General features: G+C 42.7%; 1 protein-coding gene across 22 annotated transcripts in view; it reads right to left on the bottom strand.

Annotated features, from left to right (window-relative positions):
• Window positions 1-1,018: 1,018 nt before the first annotated feature.
• KIAA1217 (KIAA1217 ortholog) overlaps window positions 1,019-13,055 on the bottom strand; it is a 380,568-nt gene continuing 368,531 nt past the window's right edge. For 16 of the 22 annotated variants that reach the window (XM_054522069.2, XM_054522071.2, XM_054522067.2 and 13 more), the window contains 5 exons: window positions 11,794-11,913; window positions 5,923-6,000; window positions 4,212-5,810; window positions 3,587-3,709; window positions 1,019-2,863 (listed from right to left, as the gene is read on the bottom strand). In XM_054522069.2, the coding sequence (XP_054378044.1) occupies window positions 2,366-2,863; window positions 3,587-3,709; window positions 4,212-5,810; window positions 5,923-6,000; window positions 11,794-11,913 (2,418 nt within the window). In that variant the 3' untranslated portion in view covers window positions 1,019-2,365. Of the gene's footprint in view, window positions 2,864-3,366; window positions 3,710-4,211; window positions 5,811-5,922; window positions 6,001-11,793; window positions 11,914-13,055 lie in introns of those variants that run through there. The other 6 variants (XM_054522083.2, XM_054522082.2, XM_054522085.2 and 3 more) reach the window with 4 other exon arrangements.

Below are 13,055 nucleotides of genomic sequence, written 5' to 3'. Positions count from 1 at the left end.
AGCCCACCATCTGCTGTTTTGCTGCTTATAAAGAATTTTCAGCTTGTCCATAAACAGAAGCAAATAAATTGGCATGAATTAGCAATGAGATATATTTATAAATAAATGAATATAATGTCATTAAGGTGATTATGGGACATGATTGAAATGTTGGACCCTAAATACTTTCCTAAGTGCCACCTGAAACACGGGACTGCCATTAACATAATGAGCAGAGATATGAATATTTCTGGCGGAGGCATCCTGAAATAAGTAAGCCTGAAACTCAGGAACATTGAACAACTGAGTTCCAAGAATATTTGCTTTTTACATGAAATCACCAAATGAAACATTCTGAGGTGAAGAATCTAAGTAGTCTCCTGAGATTCTTCCTGTGGTTAATTCATAATCCTGCTATTGTTTTCACTAACTTTCTTCCCCAACACATTTTTTTTTTTTTTTTTTTTTTTGAAACAGGGTCTTGCTCTGTTATCTGGGCTGGAGTGCAGTGGTGTGATCATAGCTCACTGCAGCTTCTACCTCCCAGGCTCAAGCCATCCTCCTACCTCAGCCTCCTGAGTAGCTGGGACTACAGGCACACACCAGCATGCCCACCTAACTTAAATTTTTTTTTTTTTTTTTTTGGTAGAGATGGGGTCTCACTATATTGCACAGGCTGGTCTGGAACTCCTGGCCTCAAGTGATCCTCCTGCCTCAGCCTCCCAAAATGCTGAGATTACAAAGCATAAGCCACCGTGCCTGGCTTCTTCCCATTTTAAAAAATGAAAACATATGGTGTAATGTTAGCGTATTTCCCTCTAGGCCAACAATAATTTTTTAAGTTGAGGACTCAAAAGAAAAAAAGCCAAGTGATAAAGACATTTTATTTCCACTTTACTTCTACCGGAAGTTTTTTAAAAAGAGAGAAAATAATAAGAGCCCCTCCAGGAACTGAGGGTGGAAATTCTGTATCCAGGTTTGCTTTTTGTCATCCACACCTTGATAAGCCACAGAGAAGAGAGCGAGCCAACAGGTCACATCCAAGGCACCACACTTGCAATTAATTTATTAGGAACTCATCATTAGTCACCCCAGAGCTTTCAGAAAAGTAGTGTCCTCTGAGTGGATGTGGTTACATCCCTCAAAGTGGAAAAACATTTAACTCAGTAACACTTACATTTCGTTCTTTGACTAGGAAGTAGTTATAGTGACAAGGTACAAAAAATAATAAGCATGCAGCCCTTTATTTAGTTTTGCAAAGTCTCTGCTTATAGTTCTGTATATTACATGACTGTGTTATACAAATACATTTATTTACAAAAACACTCTAGCTGTGCAAACTTGTTGCTTTTTAAAAATGTATGGATACTTCCATTTCTGCCGGTCCTGATATATACTTTTAAAGCATGCATAAAAATTAACTTTGGTGTGGGAAAACTACTCTATGTGCTGTCACATACAGTATTTTAATGTCTATGTATATTTATATATTTACAAAAGTTTTCCGGTTTACAGAACCGTACAGAGTGTACATTTTAAAATCCACAATGCAAGAGCGTGGGTTACCAGGTCTCAGAAAACAAAAGAAGGGGTTAGATACGCCAAAGAAAACAACTAGAGAATCTCAACATGTTAAAAAAGAAAAAAAAAAAAGGAAGGAAAAAAGAAAGAAAAGAAGCAAGCAAAGAAAACTAGCTTGCTTGGGCTAGCAAATTATTATACATACTTTTCATGGCAGTGCAATAGGTGTGATAAATTGCCTTCTACACATGCCTGTCTGTAGGGCTCATGTAGAAGTTCATTGGTTTTATAGTCTAGCACACTACTTTCAAATGTACAATGCTATAGTATCAAAATGTTTTGGCAAAAAAGATCTTGAAAGGAACCATGAAGTTTTGACAAAAATAGAAATCTGTAATAAAGCTAAATAACACTAAAATAAAAGGAAATATTATAGTATCTGTTTTACAATTTGTATAGTCACACTTGTGTAATTCTCTGTTCACTTCTAGTCTCCGTAATGAAAAATAGTTTTATACAAAACATACTAAAATTCTGGAATCATACATGTTTTATATGCTTAAGACAATTCTCCTGTCTCACACTCACCTTTCTCTCCCACCAGAACCTCTTTTTGTAACACATGCTTACTGCATTTTATAGGTATTGAGTATTGACAGTAGACACTATAGCAACTAGGTAAAAAGAAAACCAAACAAAACGAACGAGCTTTACTGAAATCTATTAATCCAGTATTTAGCACATACTTAGCATTAAGCCTCAAACGATACAGCAATATGTTACATTCTCTTGTGAAAACAGTTGTTGTAGACTGTTAATTTTTTTTTAAATGTAACTCCGACTTGTGCCTAATAGGATTTGACCTTTAAGAGGTTTCTTTTGCTGTGGATGGGGTGGCTTTGCTTGAACTTCCATTCTGTGCCTTGTAGCTGGTGAGGCTGGGAGTATGGATGGTCCTGGTGCCCTTGGCACCTTGATTCATTGAGACGGAGGAGGCGGGAGAAGGAGGGGAGGAGGAAAATGACAAAGGAGGGGGTGCTCGGCCATTTTGACTCTGCGGTGAGAATGAAAGATGGTGACTTTTACCTGTATGAGTGAGGCTCTGAAACTTCAAAGAGCCATTAGAGACAGAAGGGATGAGGGAGGCAGAGTGAGCAGGTGGTCCTGTTTGGGGGCTGAGAGGGTTAGAAGCAATCGATGGTTTAGTAGCAGGTGGATTAGGGAGGTTAGAGCTGTCACCACTAGAAGAGGGCAGAGAACTGCTTTTCCCAGAGCTGGGAGAAAGGGCTGGAATCTTAGAAGCAGGTAAGGAGGGGGAAGTAGGCTTAAAGTCCCCACCAGATTTCTTAGCACTTCCATTAGCCTGCAAATAAAGATGGCGGGAGACATTTTGTCAGAAAGCTGGTCACATGATCAACCCACAGGGCCTGGCAACACAGCCCTTCTGTGAATAATTCAATCAAAGGAAACCAACCAAACACAGTTCAAGGCCTGAGCTAAGTCTTGTTGTGCTCTACTGGACCTGGTAGAAACCCCCCATGTACATAGCAAAGGATGGACAGGAAAAGAGGAAAGGAAGAATACATTTGTGAGAGGAGTCCCATCATTCCAGCTCTACCATTTCCTGTGTGCCAGGTGGGCCATGCGTCTGGATAATTACTGGGGTGGGGGTCGGGCATTGTGACGGAGCGTTAATGTGCTTCTAACGCAATACAGTCAACATAGACGTTAGTAGTGGTGACGTTAAGGGCAGTTCAACCACAGGTTGGTTGGTCTCTGCTTCCCGAGGTGTTCAGATGAAACACTACATTCACCAAAGAAAAGCCACCCGGTCTGGCACCGTGTGTTAACAGTTAAAATTTGGAGTTTGGAGTCACAAAGTAAAAGATGTTTTATTGCAAGCATGCAAAAGCCTGGTAAAAAAGTTTAACAAAGGTTTTTTTAGACTTTCTTCATGCCCCCAGATCCAGGATCTCTATGTAAACCGTTATCTTACAAACAAAGTACAATATTTGGTATAAACTAAGTCAGTGATTTGCTTAACTGAAATAGCGTCCATCCAAAATTGGGTTTAAGGTAAAACTACCTGACGATATTGGCGGGGATCCTGCAGTTTGGACTGCTTGCCAGGTTTGTCCAGGGTTCCGGGTCTGTTCTTGGCACTCATGGGGACAGGCATCCTGCTCGTCTGTGGGGCCCCGCTGGATCCCTGTGGGAAGGACCAGTGAGAGAGGGAAGAGAAGGAGAAGCGCATGAGTAGGTCATCCGTGAGGCTGCCCCACTATGTGCAGAGAAGCTCAAGGTGAGAAGCCACAGCCCTACATGCAGGACAGATCTAGGAGACACCAACTGGGGTTAATCAGAAGAATCAAACAGAATCAACTGCTCACTACTGATCAAACGGATTTTAATGTGAGTATCAGAGCAACCATTTCAACAGCACATGGCTGACCCAGCAGCCTTGTGTTTACCCAACACCAGTCAGCAACAGAGGCAAAAACAGAATTGATTAGCTGTTAGATACCTAGTTGTTGTTGTTTTGAAGGTGAGGGAGAAAGTATGAAAGAAGGGTTTCATGGTGAACAGAAAAAAAAAAACAAAAAGCCACCTGAAAGAAAGCAATTAAGTTACAAGACACCTTTTGCTAATGGTGATTATGGCAGATTTAGGAAAGCAGCTGGGTCTTTTCATTTTCCAGCAGACCAAGATACCTTACGTGAAGCTGAAGGTATCGACGTAGGGGGCTCTAGGGCAGTGGGGCCTTCATCCGGAACTAGCAAGTGTCGGGGAGAGGCCTCTTGGGCTATGTGGGATGAACTTGCAACAGAATCTCTGTTGGAAGAACATGAGGTATCAACTAGGGCTTTGGGACTCATTTCACTGATTGTATTTTCGAGCTGTTTAATGGTCTGCTCCAGGCTATCCAATGTTCTGTAGGTGTTTTTTCTAATTTCATCAGTTCTTGAAATCGGAGATGTACTCTCGATGCTGGGCTGCTCTTGCCTCCTCACCATGTTTTCAGGGGTGTCTTCAGGTTGAGACCTAGCGATTTCGAAGCGCTTGGCTTCTTTGTGCTGTTTCAGGGTGCCATCCTCTTCCTCTTCTTCATAGACTACCACTTGCAAAGTCTTCTTTCCTGTTTTAGTTCCAGTGCGAATGGCTTGAGTGAGAGCGGCGAGTTGCTTCTTAGGGAATTTGAATTTAAACTTTTTCTTGGGGCTTTCAAACTGGTCATCGGTTGCGTTGTCACCCTTGCATTCCGAATTTGGAGAATCCACGTGGCTGAACTTGTTCAGCTCCGTTCTGTTCATTTCCTGTCCTCCTGGGATTCTGGTCTCTGTGGCCAGGGAGTGTGGCTGTGACTTTGTTTCCACCTGTTGTCCGGTTCTAAGATTGCCTGGGGCCACCTTCTTATGAGACATCTGGGAGGTGTTATTATTCTGGACTACAGAATCTCCATTTTCCTCCTCTTCCTCCTCCTCTATCTTTTCCTCCATCATCATTCTCTCTAATTCCTCATCACATTCCTCAAAGATAGTTGAAAGTCTCTTATATGCAGATCGGATGTCCATGGGCTCGTCGAAAATGATGATCACTGGTTTCTTGTCCAGGCACACGACTGGCTCCTCATTGTCAGTCCCTTCTTGTCGGGGGGTCATCTCTTTTCTGGCATCGATATTAACCGTCTGTATGTCTTCTCCCTTTTGGCTAACAATATCATGCACCTCCCCACTGGAAAGAACCTGGACAGTGGTTTTGGTAATCATGAAGGCAATATTGTCAGTGGCTGCATTTTCTTCAGTGGGAGAACTTGAACTTGATTCTCCATCCTCATTAGGGTTCACATTAGCATGCCTTGCCCCCTTGGGTCTTAGAACAACTTGGCCAAAATCTGTCGTGATAACCTCTTGATCTTCTGTTTTAAAATCATGCACACTTGATTCTGTTAGTCTAGTGTGAGAGGAAATGTGACACTTATCAGTATTTTGCTTTTCCATCTCCTTTGTCTTTCCGTAATTCAGCTTCTGGTTCTCGGTGTCAGGTATAGAGTATTGCAGGCCTGAGATTTTAGACCCTTTGTTTATTTCATCTTCTAAAGAACTAATGCCAGAGAAACTGAAATTGGCCTTAGGCACAGTTTTCTGGGAGTAGTTTCTACTGTCTCTGAGTAAACTCATATTGGATACGGAATTTTCCTTCATTATGATCTCAGTTTTATATTCTGATGTTCTTGATGCATCAGAAATACTATTCTCCATTCCTCTTTCCCACTTACGAGGGTCACTAGGTCTTAGAGCCCCTGTGGTAACCTGAGAGGGAGAACGGAGGGGGGAAACCACACACGTTAATCAGCAATGGATCTGCAGAGGCAGGTAATTAACGTGCATGGTATTGGTTGGAACCCAGATCTGGTGAACTCACCTTTCGGAATTCCATTTGGGGGCCATTTTCATATTCAACATCAGATTTCCGTACATCTTCATGGAAAAATTCCAAATTCTGGTAGAATAGTGTAGGACATGTTACTCCACAAAACCACATCCCCCCTCAAAAGTGGACTATAACTAAATCGTTCCTTTAATTACATTTTTAAGACATGCGGGCCACGCGTATTTGTTACACACCAATCCAAAGCCTAGAGCTGTTTACCTTGGATTGCTTTGTTCTCCAACTGCCAAAAATGCCCTGTGTTTGCACAAGATGAAAATCTCAATTAGCAAAAGATTTCAAGAATTTAAAATTTTGTGGGGGAGCAGTGAAGAGAATAAAGGGACAGAGTCATTACTAACATGTCCTCTTTTCAACATCAGATTGTGAGCTTAGCAGAATCTAAAACCTGAAGAATTGTGAAAAGCACGATGTATGGGCTGACAGAAAGTTTTGATCCTAATCCAGATCTGCCACTAAACTGTGTTACTTTAGATAAGTCACTTTACTTCTTTGGCCTCTGTTTTCTTGCCTATAAACTTAGGAACCAGCCCAGGGGAATTTTAGTTTCCCTTACAGCTCGTTATTTCAGTCCTCTCTCTGCTTCTGTTATGGAGATTGTCCTATAAAGACATCTGCCTTGGTTGGGTTTGGCATTTGGGGACGAAAAAACATTATTTTCCCCTGATCAAATGACAGATTGAAATGCAGTTTGTACTGCAGGTGTCAAAGTGTCAAAATAACCTTCACACTCCTCATAGCCAAGATGACCAAATCCAAATTCAGAGTGATCATGCTGTTACAATATAACCTCGATTCATATCCATCATGCTGTTACAATAGAACCTCGATTCATATCCAACATGCTGTTACAATAGAACCTAAACATTCACAAAGCAGGTATTTGAGGTTACATTGGTGATGGTGACATCACAACTCAGCTTTCATTCTCTATATTTTCCAGTGTAGAGTGAAGATACATGTCTTAGGGTCTCAACAAGATTCAGGAATGAAGGATCCAGTGGTGAGGACCCAGGTATTCAAGGCGCTTCACCTGGAGGCCTGGCCCTTCCCAAGGTGTATCAGTAGCCTCAGGCCCTGACATAACACTAACACTAGTGATGCCTTGTCGGTTCCAAGGCACTGCTGCCCTTTCTTCTTGCTGAGGTGGTTGATTATAGCAGGATGGAGCACAGTTCCCATTGAAGGCTGCTTAAAGCAATGACAACACAGAGCACAAACACCTGGGCCCAGCCAAAGTCAACCCAGAGCAACCCTTATGACCTTAGTTAAGAATGGAAAGACTGTTCATACACACGCGAGGAATGACACACAAACAACACAGTCAGAATTAATCACACGCAAATACTGTGCAAAGTACAAGGTACACGAGCCACCAAATACCTCCTGTTTTGCTTCTGCTTGCTCCCCAGGAAGCCCCCAAACAAGTGCCATGATTTGGCTGCTGCAGCGGAGCCACATGGCTTCTTTTATGGGATTTTAAATTTAAAATATGAAACAATGAATACGTCAAGTAAAAGGTTTTAAAGAAGAAAAATAATTGAGCTTCCTGTAATCCCAGCTACCGGGAGGCTGAGGCGGGAGGATTGCTTGAGTCCAGGAGTTCGAGAACAGCCTGGGCAACATGACAAAGGCTCCATCACATATACACAAAAATAAAAAATAAAAATAGGCCATGTGCAGTGGCTCATGTCTGTAATCCCAGAACTTTGGGAGGCCAAAATGGGTGGATCACTTGAGGTCAGAAATTTGAGACCAACCTGATCATCACGGTGAAACCCCATCTCTACTGAAAATGTAAAAATTAGCTGGGCATGGTGGTGGGTGCCTGTAATATCAGCTACGTGGGAGGCTGAGGCAGGAGAATCGCTTGAACCTGGGAGGCAGAAGTTGCAATGAGCTGAGATTGTGCCACTGCTCTCCAGCCTCCAGGGCGACAGAGCAAGATTCTGTCTCAAAAAATATATATGTATATGTAAATGAATTAAAAAAAAGGTTTCAGCCTAAGGTTACAACTCCAAATATGGAGTCAGCATATCATGCTAGGACCCAAATGAGAACTTGCCCCCTGAATCGTGGATGGAATTGGCATGTGATCTAAAGACACATACGTGGCAGATGTTCTGGGGGTACCTATTTACTGGAGGTTAGGGCTGGTGTCTGTTGGTTGGTCATGGCCTGTGCCATTCCCATCATTAAACATTTCAGGCCAGGCACGGTGGCTCACGCCTGTAATCCCAGCACTTTGGGAGGCAGAGGTGGGTGGATCATGAGGTCAGGAGTTCGAGACCAGCCTGACCAACATGGTGAAACCCTGTCTCTACTAAAAATACAAAAATTAGCCAGGTGTGGTGGTGCACACCTATAATCCCAGCTACTCAGGAGGCTGAAGCAGGAGAATTGCTTGAACTCAGGAGGTGGAGGTTGCAGTGAGTTGAGATTGCACCATTGCACTCCAGCCTGGGCGAGAGAGTGAGACTCGGTCTCAAAAATAAATAAATAAATTTCAAAACTCCCCCCTGTAACATATGTATTTTAAAACTGAGTAGTAGCATAAATGCGCTAATGGAAAGTCACTAGGATAAAAATGTGAAGTTTGGTTTTCACATGACGTATACTTTTTATCACTGGGCTAGAAAAAGAATGAATGTATCAAAGCAAGTGCATGAGCTTGGTCATAATTGTCATGTAAACTCTCAGTGATTTCTTAGTCTTACATGGTCAAGACTCTGCGTGAAAGGTAATTATGCCTCTTTAATATGTATTTATAGGCCCTGAGATTTGGATTATGAAGACAATTGGAAAAGCACTCAATAGGCATATGGACAATAAACCAAAACGAGAGACAGGGTTACAAGAAAATTGCATACAAATGAAGAACTAGGCTGGAGTTTCAGTGATGACAGGAGAAAAAATGCTTAAGAAAACATCCGATTTATGGAAGGGTAAATACTTAGCCCTGGAAGAGGTTAATAAGGACCCAAAATTGGGGATAAGAGAAGTCTGATATACATGGTCATTCTGAAGAAGGTTAATCTACTGAGATTAATTATCCAGAATAAGTACCTGTGACTAAACTCAGTGTTGGGCACTCAATAAAGACCTGCTTATTAGCCAATGGATCCTCAGTTGAGATAAATGTACCAATGGGATATGGATTTCTAATTATGGGGCAGGAAATCTCATGCCACTTTCTAGCCAATTAGAAATGCATGGTGGCTCACACTTGTAATCCCAGCACTTTGGGAGGCTGAGGTGGGTGGATCACCTGAGGTCAGTAGTTGAAGACCAGCCTGGCCAACAAGGTGAAACCCCATCTCTAATAAAAATACAAAAAAATTAGCCAGGTGTGGTGGTGCACGCCTGTAGTCCCAGCTACTCAGGAGGCTGAGGCACGAGAATCGCTTGAACCGGGGAGGGGGAGGTTGCAGTGAGCTGAGATGGTGCCACTGCACTCCAGCTTGGGTGATAGAGCGAGACTCCATTTCAATTAAAAAGAAAAGAAAAGAAAAGAAAAATTCTACAATGAGGCAATAATGATCTCCAGAGGGATCTTTGAGAAAGTCCAAGTTCCCAGTCAGTGTTCTAGACAGATATGGTCACATCAGCGCAAGTATAACATGCTATACCAGGCCTTCCATGAGTTAGTTTTAATAAGCCCTCATAAGGAAATTCCACATACTGAAAAAACCAGTATATTTCCGGCTTGGCGCGGTGGCTCATGCCTGTAATCCCAGCATTTTGAGAGGCCGAGGTGGGTGGATCACGAGGTCAGGAGTTCAAGACCAACCTGGCCAAGATGGTGAAACCCCATCTCTACTAAAAATACAAAAATTAGCTAGGCATGGTGGCAGGCACCTGTAATCCCAGCTACTAGGGAGGCTGAAACAGAGAATTGCTTGAACCCGGGAGGCAGAGGTTGCAGTGAGCCCAGACCACGTCATAGCACTCCAGCCTGGGTGACAGAGTGAGACTCGGTCTCAAAAAAAGATAAATAGAAAAAATAAAAATAACAATAAAAACCAATATATTTCCAACATGGTTTCATGGGTTCAGTTCAAATTAGTAGGTTTCCTTTCTTTTCCCTCCCTTCCTCTCTGTTTTTCCTTCCTTCCTTCCTTCCTTCCTTCCTTCCTTCTTTCCTTCCTACCTCCCTCCCTCCTTCCCTCCCTCCCTCCATCTCTCTCTCTCTCTCTCTCTTTCTTTCTTTCATCTCACTATGTTGCCCAGGCTGGTCTTGAACTCCTGGCCTCAAGTGATTCTCCCATCTTGGCCTCCTAAAGTGCTGGGATTACAGGTGTAAGCCACCATGCCAGGCCAGGTTTTCTTCATGAGAAACATTTATCAACAATAACCCCCCTTGGATATAGCGAGATTCCCTTCCCCCATTAACAGTGTCACATGTCAGTTTATGTGGCAGAGAGTTTACACAAGGGTGCCATGGTGGTTATGAGCCAGGGGGAAGCGAGCTGGCCTCCTTGGCAAGGCCTCTCAGCTGGGAGCTGGGAGCCCAAAACTGTGTCTCTTGAACGGTTGTGTTAGAATAGCCTTTCAGTTTTGTGATACTACATCTACCTCCTTGAGCTGTCATACATGGACTGAGGTACCCATCTGTAGTAGCTATTGGGCTATCTCTCATCTGATTAGTTCGACTCTGTTTAAGGAAAGCTAGAATCTTTGAATTCTGAAAGATAAGTCCTTGGAGAAAAATGTTAGGCCTTGAATTGGTCATTGCAAGCTTTTTATCCTGAAGTTTAGATGGAAGCTTAATTCAAGTAAGATGTCTCTATATCTGAAAATCACAGATGCTCTAGGTGCAACTTAAAGTTGCATTTCAAACATTCAGGCTATGGTCGTTTCCCTAGAGTGCTTACTTATACAATGACAGTAGACTTTGTTTCAGAGCCTGGATTCTTTTTTTAACATCACACATGTATTTTAACACTAAAACGATACTGATCTTACTATCTTGAAAGGTACACTTTATAAATGGATAATACTTAGCAAAAATTCTGTTTGGCATCCTTGGACGTTTGTGCAAATACACATTTGTATGGTTCCATGAGGTTACACCAGTGTGTGGTGGTAGATACTTTCTACCGTGCATTTTCTTCCCCAAATCAAAGGTTTTTACCTTTTTTTTTTTTTTTTTTGTGAGACAGAGTTTTGCTCTTGTTGCCCAGGCTGGAGTGCAGTGGCGTGATCTCAGCTCACTGCAACCTCCGCCTCCTGGGTTCAAGCGATTCTCCTGCCTCAGCCCCCCGAGTAGCTGAGAATAGAGGTGTCCACCTCCACACCCAGCTAATTTTTTGTATTTTAAGTAGAGATGAGGTTTCACCATGTTGGCCAGGCTGGTCTCGAACTCCTGACCTCAGGTGATCCACCCACCTCGGCCTCCCAAAGTGGTGGGATTACAGGCGTGAGCCACTGCACTCAGCCGGTTTTTACCTATTTTTTTTTTTTTTAAACATAGATTGTTGTTTTTCTCTTTTGCCCAAAGGATGTTACAAATTAGAAAAACTGCTAAATACTTGGTTGCTGTTTCTATATATTTCTTTCTAGAGTTGTTCTAGAAAGTACTGAAAGGTGTACACTCTTTAGTTTGGGAAGATAGTGTCTAAATTCTGCATATACTAGTGTATGCTGTGGGCTGGAACACAGTGTTTGCTCTGAAAATCTGAGCAAGATATCTCTGATTTTAACCTATGCCTGTGTCTCCATTAGTTAAAAAAAAGAGAGAAAAAAGACAGAGGGGACAAAGTTCAAGTACAAGAGCCGTGTTAGTGTCAGAGCAAGGAAGGAAGGACTCCCAACCATGTGGCAAATGTGCAGTTGCCACGTTACCTTCTTCTCCTTGGGTGGCACTGTGGCGCCCGACCTAGTGTCTTTAACGTGACTGTCAGCCCGGGATGGCTCAGCATGACTGTTTGAATTTACATCCATAAAGGAACACTTCTGGAATGCCTAAGGAATTAAAATACTGAGGTTAACAGGGATCCAAGGGTACTGAGGAGAATGGAGGGAAACAGGCAGGAACAACCAGATGCTTGGGGACTCCAGCCCGGGTCCTGCACGCAGGTTTAGGCCAGGGAGGCAGCACCCTGAAATCCTGCTCCTCACGTGCACTCATGTTGACAAAGCTGGCTTGGAGGCTGAGCCCGAGGCAAAGGCTGCCTTCCTTTCTCGGGGAATGCCAAGATAAAATAGACATTACTATTTTCTGGGGGTGAACATACATTGGTACTTAGGAGGGCTTCTTGCTTTGATATTTAAAAAATGCTCAATATGTGAAATTAAAACAAAAAACTATCTTTCTTTTTTATTCCTCTTTGTTTTTTATGAGCTTTATTGAAATTATACAGCAAAAGCTCACAAGACGTTTTAAACCTTTAAGTCTTACAATAAAAGTACTCTTAGCAATCCTTCTCCGAAATAGTAACAGGTACTACCGCGCTCCGAGGTGTTCTGAGGCTCATTTAGAATAAAGTGATGCTTTTAAGCAACGATGTCATTCCGAGTGGCCTAGGAGCTGCCTGAACCCTGGAGATTTGTCTCTGAAAACTATAAGAGCCAACAGTTGGCTCTTGTGAACTTAAGTCAGGAAGGCCAGTTCTCAGACAAAGGGAGAAAGTATAGACATAGACTGTGTCTACAGGGCTAAAAAGGAAGCGGGCATGTGGGCAATGTCCAGATATCATCATGAGAGAAGGAGAGACTGGTAACTCAGGGACCCAAGTTTATGGACAACAGTGGTTCTCAACCAGGCTATATACCACCCCGGTTAAAAAAAAAATACTGTTGTTCTCAAATACTCTTGAGACCCCACTCAGAGAATACACAAATCAGAATCTCTGAGCTGTAGGATTTTTTTTTTTTTAACTCCCAAAGTAATTCTAGTGCAGCTAGGATTAAAAACTATTTTTATTTGTTTGTTTGTTTATTTATTTGAGGCAGAGTCTCCCCCTGTCGCCCAGGCGGGAGTGCAGTGGTGAGATCTCAGCTCACTGCAACCTCTGCTTCCCGGGTTCAAGCAATTCTTCTGCCTCAGCCTCCCAGGTAGCTGGGATGACAGGCACCCGCCACCACGCCTGGCTGATTTTTTTGTA

This window comes from Pongo abelii, chromosome 8, assembly GCF_028885655.2.
Source record: "Pongo abelii isolate AG06213 chromosome 8, NHGRI_mPonAbe1-v2.0_pri, whole genome shotgun sequence".
NCBI classification, from domain to species: Eukaryota; Metazoa; Chordata; class Mammalia; order Primates; family Hominidae; genus Pongo; species Pongo abelii.
Note: the sequence above shows the minus strand (reverse complement) of the source record. Positions and strands in the feature narration are given on the sequence as shown.